The sequence below is a fragment of the Condylura cristata genome, unplaced genomic scaffold, assembly GCF_000260355.1.
Source record: "Condylura cristata isolate star-nosed mole 26May11 unplaced genomic scaffold, ConCri1.0 scaffold00005, whole genome shotgun sequence".
Lineage (NCBI taxonomy): Eukaryota > Metazoa > Chordata > Mammalia > Eulipotyphla > Talpidae > Condylura > Condylura cristata.
In genome coordinates, this window is record NW_004567106.1 from 4,200,634 (window position 1) to 4,219,145 (window position 18,512).

General features: G+C 37.3%; 1 protein-coding gene across 2 annotated transcripts in view; it reads right to left on the bottom strand.

The window, feature by feature from the left end:
- The window catches only part of POU6F2 (POU class 6 homeobox 2), a 491,272-nt gene that overhangs the window by 12,756 nt on the left and 460,004 nt on the right, over positions 1-18,512 (bottom strand). For both annotated transcript variants that reach the window (XM_004676660.1, XM_004676659.1), the window contains exon 9: positions 943-1,111. In XM_004676660.1, the coding sequence (XP_004676717.1) occupies positions 943-1,111 (169 nt within the window). The remainder of the gene's footprint in view (positions 1-942; positions 1,112-18,512) is intronic.

Genomic DNA, 18,512 nt, shown 5'->3' on the forward strand with positions numbered 1-18,512 from the left:
AGCAGGTCTTCACAGATACTGACTGGACCAGACATACTCCTCACATGTAACCTTGTTCTATGGCACAGATGCCTAAGTAGTGCTTTAGCCCTTTACACCCATAACTACTGGAGTTTTGGTCCCAGCAGAATTGCAATCTACGTGCATGGTCTGTGATTTTATAAATGAGTAAAAACTGCATCGAAGGTGAATAACTAACACTATTACTTTTAATCAGATTTTATTGATTTTCTATAACCAACATTAAATTAACCCATTGTCCCATTCATCTTAATATAGTTTTATTCACATGTGACACTCTGTCTTAGGGGCAGATTCCAGTGCTAAAAATTATATACGTATGGCCTACTCAGGGAGGCACAGTTGCAGGTTTATTTTATGAATGGTTGTTCCGAGATTTTCCATTGGCGTCCAGCCCATGCCGCTTGCCCACATCCACTGGAGGCAGTTCATTGTATACACACACCCACCCGCCCACAGGCACACTTTCTTTTATTTCCTCTGACACCTACAAATAGAACTGCAGGGGACTTCAAACACACAGAAAAGCAGCTTGACCTACCGGCTGTGTGCCTGTTGTTGGTTATTTCAGTTCTCAGCTCGTGGCTCATGCCCTGCAAGCTGATCAGCTTCTCCCTCCTGGAGTGGCAGCACTGACTCAGCACATCAGAAAGCGCTGGAGATGGAAACCGGGTCCTGCCACACTCCTCAAGAAGGCATGCTTTCCCAGGGAATAGTAAGGTCCTGGGTGTGAACTTCACCCCAATAATGGCCTCCTAGGGCCAGGATATTCATCTTCAAATCGAGAGAATAAAAGCGAGAGTTGGGGTAGTGGGGATGGGGGTGGGGGAGAAAGGTGGAGTGGGGGAGGGGAGAGAGAGAGAATTGCAAATAGGCAACAAGAAGGCCACCATGATCAACCGAGCCAGAAAGGATACTTACTGCTGACTAACTGGCCCACGCTCAAAGCTGAAGAAGAGGAGGATGAGGAGGAGGAAGAAGAAGCCTGCCGGATGGGGCTTTGAGACATGGAAGCTTGGCTGTGAGCCAGGTGCAGAAGGTTGCCCTGGGAGGCTGCTTGACCCACTGACGTCTGGGAGGGTTGGTGGAGCTACATGGGGGGATGTAAAAATACACAAATGAATGAAAAATTAGGGGGGAAACGCCAGCGAATAGAAGTTTCATCTGGGGTTGAAAACTTTATTTCTAAGAGTATGTATTTCTCAGGAAGTATGCATATCTTAACAGTGAGTAGGATGTTCTGGAGATAACATGTTGCTGCTTGACAGACATTTTATTTGTAATTCTAGCTATATTATTGATTCCTTGCTTGGTTTGCTAGGACACCCGATTTTTTACATCTTTCAATCATGATTTGTGGCTGTACTCTTTCTTTCTCTTTATATCGTGCATTTGACGGACTTCACAGATACACACAGGTAAATTACAATGCAACATTACATTACAAATGACAAAATCAACTTAGAATGCAAAACTCAGCCTTCAAGGTGTGGCTATGCCTGACTATTCTGACTTATATAGTATATTTTTTTTCGGCTGAGTGTGTAGGGGAACTTTTTGCTCTTCTAAACTCAAGGGGTTGGGTCAGTTACTGCGGCTTTGAGAAAAATGTCATATGCTATCCTGTGCAAATTAAGAAAGATGTTGGGGAGTTGGGACTAAAGCACCCACACCTATCTGTAGCTCTTGCTTGTCACCTCTCTTAATTGGTGCCAGCAGTGTGTTGAGGGCTCTCCACCCTCTGTCACTTACTTTGGTATGGAATAGCTACTTTTGGACATGATGTCTGATCCTGGCCTTAAGCTTAGTGAAAATGTCACAAGTAAGAATTAATTTGTAAAATTTTGTGTGCTTTACGGACGACTTTCTTCATGTTCACTTATTTTTGACTCCTTGCTAGTTTCAAAGGAGATGGAAGAGGAGCTCATTTGAGGAAAGAAAGAAGAGAGCAGAGGGGATGTAGCTGCCTGTTTTCTTTTGTTTTGCGTTGTTATCCTCTAGAAACCAGACACAGGACAGTGTGAGCCCTGAGAGTCTCCACCTTTGCTGTTTGTTTGTAGTGCTTTTTGGTTTGTACAGTGATTTCATTGGCATCAGCTCAGTCCGCAGCAGAGTTGTTGTTTTATAAGAAGTGAGCCTGGGATAGAATCAAGTCAGGCCCTGAGCTGAGGTAGGAGAGCCGCTTCCGGAACAGGCGCCCATCTCCCCTCAATTCTCAGGTCTGAGAGCCAGCCTGGGAAGCTTCAGCTTCACTGCTTTCCCAATGTGTGTATGTATTCATTTTTTAACTTCAACATTATTGAAATATAATTTACATATAACAGAACACACCCACTTCAAGCATACAGGCTGATGGGTTTTGCCAAACACATACACCTGTGAAACCACTATCATAATTAAGATAGGGAAATTTCCATCACTCCACAAAGTTTCCAAATCAATTTTGCCATCAATTTCTCCCCAACTCCTAGGCCTAGATAACTATTGCTCTGCTTTTTGTCACAATAGACTCATTTAACATAATTCTAGAAGTGGAATCATATGGTGTGTACACTGTTAATTGATGTTTTTTTTCCTCAGATATTTTTGAGATTCATCCATTTTGTTGCACGTATTATTATCATTACTTTTATTGCTGAAGAGTATGTATGTATTTACGGTATATATCTTTATTGTATATATATATATACCTCAAACTATGTCACAAATTATTTATTCAACATGTAGGTTATTTCTAGTTTTGAACAATTACAAACAAACCTGATACAAACATTTATGTACCAGTATTTGTGTGTACCTGTGTTTTAATTACTCTTCTGTAGATATCTAGGAGTGGAATTGTAGGAATTACTGGGTTGTACTATAAATGCACATATAACTTACAAAAAGTACCAGATGATTTCAAAAGTACTTGCTATATTTTATACCCCCATCAGCAATGCACGAGAATTTTAGTTGCACTCATCATTCTAACACATGGGATGGTCAGTGTTTTTAATTCCCTAAAGTGTTTTAATTAGCACTTCACCTTTAAGTAGTTGTTATTAATGTGCTACTTTACTGGTGTTACTGGTGATAGTTCACCGGTAGTATTTTTTTTTTTTTTTGCTCCTAGCTTTACATGATATTTTTATGCAGCAGATAGGCCTATATGATTATGAGAAGAAAATTACTGACCCAAGGTTATATGATATGTGGAACCTCTTAATTGAGGCTCCTAGTCATAGCACAGAATGGTTCCCAGGATGCTCTGCAGTCCCCCACAGAAATGCCTGTCTTACGTTTCAAGTAAACATCCTTACTGTTACTACATTGTGTTAAGTGGTGGCTGGATTTTGAACCAAAGATAGTGGTAATTGACATGGAACCCAAATTAGTATGCATGAAGCATCTGCTTTAAGTAATTAGCCAATCTAAGCATATAATGAACAATTGAATCCAGTAAATTTTATTTTGTAGTGACACATGAAAGATTAAATCTATTTTTAATTTGCTTAATAAAATGTGATAGATATTTGCATGTCAGTTACCTGCTCTAGCCTATTGAGTTGTCCTTCTAAATATTGTTACTTGACAAAAGATTTTTATGGTTCTGAGTTACTGAATCATAAGATAGAATTCAGTTTTACCATTTCATCAATAGTTTATTGGACTGGGGTATGGTAAAGTATCATCAAGGAACTGAATAAGACAATAATCAATTAATTTTTTTTTCTCAGACACTACTCAGTAAAGATAAAATGACTAGACTTCAATCTCATTTAGGAGTCATTAAAGCAAGCAAGGCTTATATATTAAGCTATGCAAGAAAAAGAATTCGTGAGGAAACCATGAAACAATTCTTTAAGAGCTTAGTCTATGTCTACACAAAGGCAGAGATAAATCTAAAATAACAGACAATCTAAGAAAGATTTTTTCAAAGGAAATAAGTGGGTTTTTTTTAGAAACCTGGGATCCTATTTACCCTCTAGAGTTCAACTAGACAGCTCAGAAAAACCAATAAAAATTCTGAAAGGTCCTTACTTGACAAGAATCAAGATTATATAAGCAGAAATATACTAATGGAGCTATTCATCTCTTTCTAATTGCCAGTATAGACATTAGACATGCATCTGTTATTCCAGTGTGACTTGTTAGCCCTGATTGCCTTTTATACATATAAACATCACTCTCAGAGCTTGGTCTCTCTTTCGTAAGTTCTTCCCTTAATTAAAGAGGACGTTAGAAGTACCACCTCTATCCCCATCCTAAAACTGCAATTCTTTTCAGGTAAACTATAAAAAGAGTCCTCTCCTTGATAGTCTTACTTTAATGATTTTGGTATGTTAATCTTTGATTAAATATATTTGATCTGTATGAAATAAGGAAAGAGAAAGCAGAGATGTAGACTACATGAAATAATGCTGGGATTCAGTATAAAAGTTAAATATATTTTAAGTCAATCACATTAGGACTAGGTTAGTGAGATTTAATTACATTGCTTTTCAGATACTGACTTAACTGAAAATAATATACACCTATATTATGTAATTAGTGGCCAAAGAAATAAGTGTATAAATACTTAGAATATAACTTAGGATGAAAAATTGAGATAAATTTACCAAAGGAAAACTCAGGGAGTTAGGGGATAACTAAAAGCATGAAGGAAAAACATTCCTTTTCCTTCCTGGAGAGAAAAAGAAACTTTGAAGCTTCTGTAAGGGTAGATGCTTCATTACATTGCCTTGATCTTGAGAGGCCAGCTATATGAATATCAATTATTGCACATTTCCTGTGTGTTTTTACATATTGTTTTTAAATCCTGGCAATAGCCCCTTTTGTTAGGTATTAGTGATACCATTATATATAGAGGAGGAAGCAGAGAGGTAAAAAATAGTAAATGGCTTGCCTGGGATCACATAGCTCCTATAAGTGAGCTTTAAATCCAGGTATGTTTGACTCAAGAGCCAGAGCTCCTTCCACTGTGCTATGTTGCATTTCAACTGCTGTCTTCATTGGACACCAGATACTGCTCAGGAAATGGCAGGACACTCCAATTGGGGTGAGGGGACAAATGAGATGTGCTCTAACTACCCTGACGAGCTGCTCTCCAAGTTAAATAACACAAGCGTAGAACATCATGATCTATCAATTTGAACATAACTCATTTTTTATATGAAAATTTAAATATTTTTTCTAGTTTAGTATTACATTCTAAGATTCTAAAGTACTTAATGTATATATAAACCAATATAAACCATATATGTGTATATAAACCATATATATATAAACCACATATATAAGCCACATACACACACATATTTATCACACACACACACACACACCTACCTACACACACACCTTGGTACCTATTGGGGGCTAGACCATTAGCTGAAAGTATGATTTTGGTGTCATCTGGGACATAGCTGAAATAGAACTGCCTGTAGCATATCCGTTACTTAGTATGAGTAAATAACCCAAGCATACTTTTCTCAATTTCCTGTTTATATGACCATATTTTCTGTTTATCCACTATACCCTTATGCATTGCCTGAAGGTGCTGGAGCTTAAGTTTCGATCATTCCTCTATTGACCCATTTGTGAATTTTAAGCCATGTGCTACGACCACATACATATGAGCTGAATTGTGTCACACCTCAAATTTATATGCCAAAACCTTGAAACCCAGTATCTGAGAATATGGCTATAATGGCGATAGATCCTTCAAAGAGGTGAGTAAGTTAAGGTGAGGCCATTATGGTGGCTCTCAGTCAATCGGATGGATTTTCTTACAAGGAGAAGAGATTGGGACAGTGACAACAGAGGAATGCCTTATGAGTGCCCCAGGAGAAGGTGACCACCTGAAGGAGAGAAGCCCAGAAGAAAGGATTCTGATGACATTGACCTCAGACTTGGAGACTGTAACTATGAGGCAGTAAGTTGCCATCGTTTAAGCCTTCTATTCAGGAGTACTTTGTTATGGCAGTCAGATTAACACAGGATGAGAGCAGAAAGAGTCAACAGAGAAGAAGGTGAGGGAGTTCCTATGTGCCCAGGGTTTTGAACATATCTAGAGAAGGAAAGAGAGGTGTTACCCATCTTAGATAGGAATGGGACACTGAGAACAGGGTTCAGAATCTGGAAAGCTCTTCTCTTCCTGCTGCTGCTTCTTACTGGTTGGCCTTATTTTGTTTTTGTTAGTTGACACTGCTGGGGTGTTAAATATCTTCAACAAAAATAGATTCAAGTACAAGCACATTTTAAAAGCTTGCTTGATTTTTCTGTGTCATTACTCCCCATATACCATCCATGTGTAACAGTATTTTATCAGCAATGTTTTAGTTTCTGGAGTAAAGCATCTTATAATTAAGTGCACAAATGATGAAAATGTAAGTGGGGGTGACAGTTATCTTGGAAAGTGGAATTACATACAGAACATACTAGAAAAGTTGGAAAAGTTAATGCATGTAAAAAGTAAAATACAAGTTGAATTCAAAATAGAGAAAATTATTTGGGGAGGGAAAAATATTTTCAGATACACAATGGTAAAACTGAGGACGTCTGATAAGTATTTCAAAGAGTCACAGAACCACAGGCTATCTGGTACAATGGAAAAAGTGGCTCTAACCTTGAAAGAGCTAGCTAAAGAAGAATGCACAGGAAGCTATTGTGACTTTCCCTCCCTACCTGTACTGCTGACATTTTTCTGATTCCGTGTACCTTGCAGAGAAATTAAATCAGTGATTCTCAAGATCTGGCATTTCTCAGAATCACCTGGAGGGCTGTTAAGTCACAGATGACTGACCCCACCTCTAGAATTTCTGATGCAGTGAATATGTGAGACACAATAATTTGCATTTCTGACAAGTTTGCAGGTGATGCTGACACCACTAGTTGAGAGAGTACACCAGTTTTAGATGGAGCTTCGCTTAGAAAAAGACTAAAGGATGTGAATGTATCATCTCCAGACAAGTGAAGCCAGATTTAATAAGAAACAGCAACAATTAGAAGTGGTGATGAGTGCTAGTTAGTGTTATTAAGGAATTCATTCCACTGTAGGCACCATCAGATTGTAGGTCTTCAAGTTGTTGGAAGACTTAGGGTTGACATCTGGACAATCTAATTTAAAACATTTTCAATTTTTTTTGTAAAGTCTGAAAAAAACTAGGGGAAGATTTATCTTTTGGACAGGGGTCCTGGTTTTTCCTTCCAGTTTTTTCCCCATGATCTGTTTCCCACATCTGTTTAACCTAAGCAAGAAGAGAACAGTGTAAAGCTTCATTACAGACATCTCCTGTCTGCAAGTGGGTAAGTATGGCAAAAACACTAGTGGCCTCAAAAAAGATAATTGAATGTAGCATTATTCCTGTCAGATACTGAGAACATGGAGGAGTGAGGAGATGCCCAGACATAGGCAGGGTACCCGAGACAGTCAAGAGGCAGGCTTGGGACACACAAGTAGCTCATCAGATTTTAGCACAGAGAAGAAAATGTAGGATTAAGTGCAGATGAGATAATAAGGCTAGACAATGTGGAGAGAGGAGTTAACAGTCATAAGAAAGAGAAATAGACTATAATGTGCTAGGTGGAAAGTCTTTGCTCCCATTAAGAGTTAGTTTGGAATTTCCTGGAAAAATGACAGAATACACACAAGTGGAAAGCCATGGAAGAGTCTGACCTGGGTTTCTCTGAAAGCATGACTTTGGAGTGCTGGTGCCCTGGACAGGGAAACACCACAACTGGGAAACAATTTAAATTTATGACTGTGCACCCACCATCGGTTGGATCTTGACCAAGGGATGAGTCAAAAAACAGCAGGCAACAAAGGCACTATATGAAAGCCAAATGCTTCCACATAACTTAAGCTATCATTAAAAAAGAAAATGAAATTTTTGCATACCATACACATAAATTACAAAAGGAACTGGACAGGGACTGATATTGAAGATCTACAAATAACAAAACAAAGGAACAGGTAAAACTAGACATCACAGTGACACTGGGTCCCAAAAAATGGACAAACAGGAATTTTCCAGACAGATAAGGTGGGGAAAGTATTTCAGGACAGGGACAAAATGTGCAGGGAGCAGGCACTGTCAGCTGGGCTTGAGGGAGTGGCAGGGGGCAGATCAGATAGCTGACATGCCTAAATGCATGAATGAAAGCAAGAAGACTGTTTTGTATGAGTTACTGACAGATTTCACCCATTTAGAAAAAATACCTATACCTCTTAGTTTCCCTGTGGGTGGAAATACATAATTTATGCCTCATTCTGTGTGTTTCCAAGAAAAAAAAGAAAGAAAGAAAGAAAGAAACTAGCCCAGGAAAGGTGTAGGAAGGGAAGTGGATTTTTAAAAAAATGTAAGGGGGAGTCTGGAAAGCTAGAGACACTGGACTTGTCTCTTTCATATACATACAACTAGATGCAGTAAAAGAAAACCAAAAAAAGCCCCAAGGGAAAATGAATAGCTATAGCACATATGAGGATCAAAGTTGCAAAGGACAGGGTTAAGAAAAACTTAAGTGAACTCTATTTATAATGATAACAGTGCTGTGCAAACTACCAGAGAGAGAGGGTGAAATACTGTTTAGCCCCTCACTGTTGTTTACTCACTCCAACATCTGGGATTTCTGGGACCCAACACTGCACTGGATAAGGGGGTGTGAGTTGGCACACAGGATGGTACATGAACATTTGAAGAACTGTAGGTGTGGGAATGCAGAGTGATTACTAGATTGAGTCTCAGCTTCTCAATATAGAAAAGCTGGAGCCTGAATCAGCAGGCACAAACAGATCAGAACACCTGGGTGTACCCATAGGAGAGGCCGCTACTTAAAGACTGGGGTATTCAAAGGGTGGGGTATTCTCCCTACCCCTCCCTGGGCTGATACCAAAACAAAAGAATACTTGAACAAACTAGAGTTCAAGTATCTGTCAGTAATAGAAGCAAACACCCCAGAATAAGGGTCTGTGTTGGAAAAGAGAACAACTCTTGTCTGTTGGCCCTGTATTAAATACAATCTATGCCCAGCAATACTTCTAGTGTTTAAAATATCAAGTATAACTGTACATGAGGTGGAAGAGACACTAACATGGAGGATGTGGCTTCAAGGAGGGGATCACTGTGGATCCTTACCACAGAATTCTGCACCAACAGCCCAGTAGAGTTTGAATTCCTACTTTTACTGGTACCCTATTGTTTAAGTCCTCTTTTATACCAACTACCTTTCACCAGTTCTAATGCTCAGAACTTCAACATATAAAAAGACAACAGTCTGAGAATCTATTTTTACTACAATACATAAAAAGAGATGACAGAAGAGTACTTCTCAAATGTCAAAGCAAGCAAACAAACAAACAAATAAAAACCTAAGAGGAGGCTTGATCCAGCAGATTTGCAGAACATGACAGAAGAGGAGTTAAAGATAATGGTTCTGAAAATGCATATGTAACTAAGAAATAAAACACCACCAGAATAAAGATAAAAATAATTAACAAACATGAGACAGCTACATTTAGAAGTAATTTGCCTAGAAACACTATAGCCGATTTAAAAAGTACAATTGAGGAACTCTAGACAAACAAAAACAATAGGGGCAATTAATGGACTCAAAAATACAATGTTAGAGAAATACACCAATAGAACAACAGAGAGAATAGATAATCCAAAAAATGAAAATAGGCAAGGTTCAGTTGGGACAACTTGAAGAGAAAATACTTACATCATGGGGGTCACAGGAGAAGAAAGAGAACTACATAGATGTGAACCCATTCCTCTGAATAATATACAATGATGTAAACCAATGTCACCTCAAACAAACAAATCTATTTAAATAAATAATTACTGATAATCATCTTAATGTGGAAATGAAATGAACATTGTGATCCAAGTGGGCCAAATTAAAAATAACAACAAATCAAGTAGTCAGACACCAAGACACATGCTAATTGAACTGTTGACTACAATTATGAGGACTGAATATTTAACATATCAAGAGAAAATAGGTAACTTATAAAGGATCACCAATCAGAAGTACATTTTTCAATAGAAACAATGCAAACATGAAGGGACTCAAAGGATACTTAAGGAAAAAGACTATCAGTTCAAAATCCTTTACCAAGGAGGATTAACATTCAAGACAGAGGTAGAGTAAAAGTTTCACTGAAAAGCAAATCAAAAAGAATTTATCGACACCAAGCTGTAAATGAAAGAAAATTATCTAGGGATTATTAAAAAAAATAGCAGAAACATGGATATCAAAACAGCAGAAACATAAATTACTAAACGTGGGGAAGAAGAATAGGAGGAGGAGGCTAATATTGTGGCCCATCAGATTGAGACAGAGGCCAGATCACCTGGGGTCACACAAATAGCCCACCATATACTAACCTCAGTAGAACACTCAAACAGAAATTAATAGAAGTAACACATAGACAATGGAAATGGAACTTTAAAAAATTTGCAAGAAGCCTTCAAAAAATAAAAAAGACAAAGCAAACAAACCAACCCCCGTCCCCCATTAAAACACCATTATAGATATAAACATTTATGTCTCCATAATCACTTTAAATGTAAATTGCCGCATTCACCAATCTAAAGATGTGGAATGGCTCAATGAATTTCAAAACAAAGCCCAATCCTCTTTTATTTATAAGAAACCAATCTTATCAACAAAGACAAGCATGTACTTAGAGTTAAAAGCTAGAAGAAAGTTACATGTCTTGTGTGTGTGTGTGTGTGTGTGTGTGTGTGTGTATAAAGAAGGTAAAATAGACTTCCAATTAGGAAATGTAATGAGAGACAGATACTACATTATGATTAAGTCTAGTATGATAAGAAGTAGCAACATTCATAAATTAATACTTATGCATCAAATAGTGGTACACAAAGATATATAAGACAATAATAGAATTTAAGAGAAATATTGATAACAATACAATAATAGTAATATAGAAATAATGGAATCCTTTTATCCTAAGTTCTTTAAATATCTCTCTGTCCCTTTATGGTTGTAATGTTTTTACTGAAAAGTTTTCTGACCATCTGTTTGGTCTTCCTTTTAAATTTCTTTCTTTCTTTCTTTTTTTTTTAAAGAGAAAAACATTAGTAAGAAACAATAAATTGGAGATATTCAGCAGAGGAAGGGGAGGAAGAGAGATTAAAACAGGAGTGGGAAGAGCATTGGATGGGAAGATAAATATAAATATAAATTTATATAAATTTATATTTAGACACATATAAATATATATAATTAAAAATAAATTATGTATTTTTCCCTTGGGAATTTACCACACTTATAACAATGGATAAATCAATAAGGAAAAGAATAAATAAAGAAACAATAACCTTTATGAGATGCTAAACCAAGTAGATGTTACAGACATTGTAGGACACTCTACCCCCAAACCATAGCATATACAGTTTTTTCAAGTGCACATGGAATATTTTCAAGAATAGATCATGTCTTGACATTTGAGTTTATTGTCCATGCAAAGATCAAAATTATACCCAGTATTCTCTTTGACTCATAATCCCATAAAGTTAGAAAGCAATTATAAGAAAATATAACACTAACAACTATGAATACATGGAGACTAAGCAATATACTGTTTAATAGCTATTGAAAAATAGAGGAAATCAAAGCAATATTTATTAAAAATACTTTGAGATGAATGGGAAATGATGATACAAGCTAACAGAATTTATGGGTTGCAGCAACAGCAGATTGAAGGGGCATTATAATTGTAGCCCATATTAAGAATTTATAAGAAAAATTCCAAATAAATAATCTAATAATACACCTATCTTTAACTGAAAGAGAGGAACAAACAAGACTCAAAGTTAATAGAAGGAAGGGAAATGTAAAAATAAGAATGGTAGTAAATTAAATAGAGATCAAGAAAAGACTATATAAAAAATTAAGCTAAGAACTGTTTTTTTAAAAAGGCAAGCAAAATAGACAAAACTCTAACGAGGCTAACAAAAGAAAGAAAAAACATTAATAGAATCACAAAAGAGAGAAGAGCCACAAATAATAGATAAATGCAAAGGATCACAAGAAATTATACAAACAACTGCAAGCCAGTAAATTTTATATGTAAGCCAATAATAATGATAATAAAATGTAAAGCTTCTGTATAGCAAAAGCAACATTAGCAAAAATAGAGATACCCTACTCATTCAGAGAAAATTTTACACCTCATATAACTGATATGGGACTGATCACAAAGATCTAAATTGGACTCACATGACTCAACAAAAATAAAGCAAATAATCTAGTCAAAAAACAGGAAGAAGAGCTAAGAAGACACTTCTTCAAAGAGAAAATGGAAATGGCCAACAACTGTATGAAAAAATGTTCAGATCATTTATTATCAAGGAAATGCAAATCAAAACCACAATGAGATACTGAGATACCACCTCACACCAGTGGGAATGGCACATATCAAAAAAAGCAGGAAACAACAAATGTTGGTGAGGATGTGGAGAAAAAGGAAATCTCCTCCTTTGCTGGTGGGAATGCAAACTGGTCCAACCACTATGGAAAGCTGTGTGTAATTCCTCAAGCTACTAAAACTGGAGCTTCCATATAATCCAGTAATTCCACTTCTAGGAATCTACCCAAAGGGCACAAAAATATTAATTCAAAAGGATTAATTACTGCAAAATTATTAATTATTTACTATTGCAGCACTCTTCACAACAGGTAAGATATAGAAGTAACTCAAATGCAACAAGATATAGAAGCAACTCAAATAGATGGTTGGATAAAGAAGATGTGGTGTATATACACAATGAAATAATATTCAGCAATCAAAAAAGATAAACTCATGCCATTCACAGCAACATTTATTGAGCCAGAAGGGACTATGTTCTGTGAATAAGTCAAAAGGAAAAAAATATATATATATCAGATGGTTTCGCTTATAGGAGGAATATAGGGGAACCAAATAAGAGCTCAGTGGAAAAATAACAAAAACAATAAAAAGCCCCAAAATTAACAGGTAGCTATGAATCAGAGACATTCTGCAGGGGAGAAGGAGGGAGAAGGATAAAAAAAGGGAGGGAAGAGCACAAGGGACTATGGCGATGGTGCACAGCTGAATTGATGGTGGGAATTTTATGAGGAGGACACCTGAGAAGAGAAAGCAAATACTGTACAAAAATGAACAATGATGTAAATAAATAATATATTTATATTTACATATAAATAAATTATAATTAAAAATAATAAAAATAAAAAATAAGTAAATGTGTAAGTAAATAAATAAAAGACCTCGCACAATAAGTTTTGGAGAGGATGCAGAGAAGAAGGAATCCTACTACATGTGATGGGAATATAAATTTTTTTTTAAAGGTTTATTTTTGCATACAGAACTGGGGTACAGGCCAGAGGCTCAGGGGCCGAGAGAGGCTTCACCAGATACAGAGTGGGGAACAGAACAGGCAGATCGACGAAGTACACTGCTGAGGGGAGCAGCGGGCGGATCAGAGAGGTCTGCCACGCCATGTGGTCACCTCCAGGGCAGGCGGGAATCGAACTCATGTGGAAGCGGCTTTAGATTCTCAGTGCTGTGCTTTAACCGGCTACGCCACAGGGAGGGCCGGGAATATAAATTTTAAAACCATTATGGATTTACCTTGAGAAACTAAAACTTAAAATATTATATGACCCAGCAATCTCACTCTTGGGCCTACATCCAAAGAATATAAAACCATTCACACCAAAAATCCATAGGTTTTACAATAGCTATTTACAAAAGCTAGGATGTGGAAGCAGTCTAATAAATATCCATTGGAAGATGATTGGATGCAGGTAACTTGGTAACTTGGTATAGCCACACCATGGAGAACTATGTAGCCATAGAAAGGATGAAATGTAGTCATTTCTAAGGATTGGAGGGAGTTTGAGGGAATTACATGTAACAAATGAGAATGTAAATTAGACAACTGGATATTTACATAGTAGATATTAGATAACATGAAACACTTTCAAAAACCAGGGTACACCAATAATATCCAGAGGGCTCTGAGGTTAACGGGAGGAAAGGAAAGTGACAACACAATATAAAGGGTGGTTATGGGGGATAAAAAAGAAGTTAATTTGGCTTCTTATTAGTTCCAAGATTCGTTTTTGAAGAAACATTGAGTGTCTTCATGGATGAAAATCTCCAAATGTTATAGTTACAGGATTTATTTTTTGAAACATTTCAATGTTTTGACTTCACATTTCTTTGTAATATTTTTTCTTACCATTGTCTCTACCCCTGATTTTATTAAAAACTCCACTAATTTTTATTGTTATTTCATCAAAGAATAAATATATACCAAAATGAGGTCTGTGTCATTTATAAATAAATCATTAATTCATAGTTACATCATAGTGCAAATTAGGAGTTCTGTGTCATTTTACTTTTGGTTAAGGGAAGTTCACCTTAACCCACAGCAGCCACAGAACCCTGGGGAGTAAATAAAGGGCTATTTCTGTATTCTACTGATTACTTTTCATTAAGTAATTTTTTCTATTCTCAGATATCATTTTTTTTCTTTTTTAACTAGTCCTTTTCTGAATATATTTATTTTTTGCATCAATCACCAAGGGTCTCTAATGTGATATTGTAGACATTTTATCTGGGGCTATTATATCTTGGTGTATTTTTTAAAATCTTGTTTATATTTCAGTTGTTAGTTGCACGGTCTCAATCTTTCACTGGATAATCATGAGTGTTTGACACACTACATTCCTATTTTATTCAGACTAATTAATAGTCAGTAGGTACAAATGTTAAAGATGTAATTATTATTATAAATTAAAACATACCATTCTAGGTTGTCTGGTTGGAGAGTCCTGTACTGTCCAACTAAGTGTGAATTTTGGGGATCTATGCTTCTGTAATATATGACATATGTACTGTTGGAGTTATGTTCTTGTCAGATGAAACATTTGTCATAAATCATCTGAAGAAATAAATTTAGATACTACTGTGTCCTTTTTCCTTTGTTTAGTGGTTGTCTGTATTATATTTATTCAATGTGTGTGATAATATGTAAAGCAAAAAACTGAAGACCTCCATCCTTACGCCTGAGTTCAGAACTTTTTACTGTCTGGGCACTGTCCTCACAACTACAGCTTTTATATCCAGGACTAAGACTTATGTAACTTCTCTCTCTCTTGTTTTTTAAAGTTTTATTTGTTTATGCATGCAAGAACTGGGGTACAGAACAGAGGTTTGGGGGTGTGTGAGAGGATTCACCAGAGACAGAGTGAGGAGCAGAACAGGCAAACTGATTGAAACACACTGCTGAGGGGAGTATCGGGTAGGTCAGGAGAGGTCTGCTGTGCCATGTGGGTCACCTCTCTAGCTGGGGATCAAACTCAGGCTGCAGTGGTTGCAGTGGCTAGCTTCACAGTGCTGCACTGTAACCTGTTGCACTACCAGGGAAGACCCTGACTCTCTCTTTTTAAAATTTTCAAAAAAAAATTAAAATAGATTTATTACATCATCCTTCATTCTTGCACAATGTATGTTTTCCCCATGAAATTCCCACCATGAATTCACCTGTGCAACATCACCATAGTCTCTTGTGCTCTTAACACTCCTGTCCTGGTCCTTCTCCCTCCTCCTCCCCTATAGAATATCTCTGATCTATAGCTGCCTGATGATTGTTATTTTTACTTTATTGTAATTACTTTTTTTCCCCTTGATTCCTTACTTGTTTTCTTTATATTCTCCCTATAAGAGAGACGATTCAATATTTTTCTTTTTCTTTCTGGTTTATTTCACTGAGCATGATCCTTTGAGCTCCATCTATATAGCTGCAAAGGTTATGAGTTTATCCTTTTTGATTGCTGAGTAATATTTCATTGTGTAAATAGACACATCTTCTTGATCCACTCATCTATTTTGGGGCATTTGAGTTGCTTCCATAGCTTATAGATTGTAAATTGTGCTGCAGTAAACATAGGGATGCAGGTGTCCTTTCGAATTACTGTTTTTGTGTTCACTGTGTAGCAGTCTTTCCCTTTTTTAAGTGTAATTCTCTTATCCTTTTCTTTCTTTTTATTTATTACTTTTGTATAGGCAAATGTTGCAGGGGGTGAGAATATTCACCAGAGACAGAGTGGGGAGTAAAATAGGCACGTCTACTGAAATACACTGCTGAGGGGAGCAGTGGGCGAGTCAGGAGAGGTCTGCTGTGCCATATATGGATTAGCTGCCTGGCTGGGGATCAAACTCTGGCTTAGGGATGACAGCATTGAGACTTAACTCCAAGACCACCAGTGAGGCCTCAGACCTGTATAACTTCTATTGATTTATTAAATTTCCTTTGTGTTCCCATGTGTTCCAACAGAGCCGATGTCAAGAAATAGTTCTTTATCTGTTTCTACCATTTCCCTGATATTTTTGACCAGGATAACTACTGGTTCCTTGATTTTTTCTGAGGCTGGCATAGACTGCTGGCACATGCCTTGAATAAGAGGTATAGTCATTTTGATGCCTGCTGTGATTTGGGGACTCAGGGAAGTTCAGTTGTTCTTATGTGTTCTGCCAGCATGAGAGGGGCATGCACATACATCAACATGAGGACTTCCACTTCTGCAATGATGTTTGTATCTGGAATGAGCTGGATTTGCAAAATATGTTCCAAAGGGGCTGCCTGTTTCTTCCAAGTTGCTAAATTAAAGAGGATGGTGGGGGTATAATTAGATCATAGAGGTCCAGATGCTCCTGCAGTGGTAATGAGGTTTCATTCTAGGGGTCAACAGCTACCACAGGAGGATGTCTGTGTTCGGAAGAGACAGGAAAGGACTAATGATGCCTGCTATGGGCAAAGAGTTGAGGGATGGGCTACATACCTTTACTTGCCCTGTCTTGAGCTGGTCCTTATTCTGGCTCAAAACTGGGACTTCAGATCTACAGCTGTAAGTTTAGGTATCAGCAACAGTCTATCACACATGTTCCCTCTTTGAAATTCAAGGTGAGAGTGAGAGCTACTTTGTATTTAATGCTGATGATCTCTAATTAATTCATCACAATTTGGGCAATTTACAACTTGGTTTGGCTGACAGAAATAGTTTTTCACAGATTCTTTGAAAAGTGTCTGATTTCACCCACCACCACCACTCCCAGAGATAATTATAAATTTGAACAGATAGAACTAGCACTTGAAAGGCCAGTGAAAGAGAATCTTGTTTTAGTTGGGGCATTATTTAGAAGTTAGAGAGAAATTTATGGCACCTTGTAAATAGTTTAACAAAAAACAAAACACAACTCCAGCTGAGTGCTAACAGTGGGGAGGCGGGCAGGTGTGGTCAATGATATATTCGGCAGGGGGGTGCACCACTACCAGGCATAAATTTGAGGAATAAGAAGGTGTGTGACAGGCAACTTGGCTCACGAGGCTAGTGAGTGAGTGGCTGCAGTGATTTAGACTTAGAGCAAGAATAAGACGGACTAAGACAAAGGTCTCTGTCCTTTGGAAGTGTGTTCAGACTTCGCTCTGCTTTTCTTGGTGTTGACCCCTCCCTTGATGAGCTCCCTTTGCTAGACACTATAAGTATCCTAACACTTATCCCTCAGGGCACATTCAGATATTAGGAAGGCATTTGTACAACTCTTAGACAAAGGTGCATCTTCCTGACTAGACTGTAAACTCTGAAGGCAGGGCTCATGGTATCTGTCTGTCCATCAGCCTTGCTTCCTGGTTCAGTCTCTGACTACAGGAGGTGTCCAGATATAGTTCTATCAAGCATATTTTAAAATATTTATTGAGCAAACAAGTGGGTTTAACAGTTATAGTCTATGGTGTCACCAAGAATGTGTTCTTTTTATGGATAAGTCAGAAGCAAAATATAGGCAATGGCTGATGTTTCTGGAAGAACATTTCTGCTTTATTGCAGATGAATGAGATATTGGTGCTTTCTTCTTCCCCTTTCCTTTGTATTATGCTTTGCATTATATGATTTCCAAACAACACATAAAATCATATACTTGGTCATACTGTTAGTCTTTATCTTACCCTTTCACCATCTTTCCGTTGCTAGTGCACTTTTCAGATTTAAAACTGAATCTGAGTTTTGTACACCTCTTGCTTCTTAATGGAATTATTTGTTTCAGAGGTGACACAGACTTGAAAACATCAAAGGATTTGACCTTTTTCCATTGCTTTACCTGATTTAATCTCTGCAGAATTCGACACTGTTGTTCACTTAAAACAACAACAACAAAACAAAACCAACAACTCTTAGATAACTCAGATTATCATACTCTGGGCTCCTCTCCTACTTATCTGACCCTTTCCTCTCTCTCTTCTTTCATTCCTTAAAAGCTGGTGTTTTCCAAGAGGACACATTCATCTTATTTTCTTGCTGTACTCTGCATAGTTTCTCTGGATGCCTCAGTTATTTCACATAGGCAGCTGCCACTCAACTCCACTCTGCTCAGTGGTGACCAAAATAAAGGTTTTGTAAGCTGCTTATGCCATGGCCTACACTACACACTGGTGGTC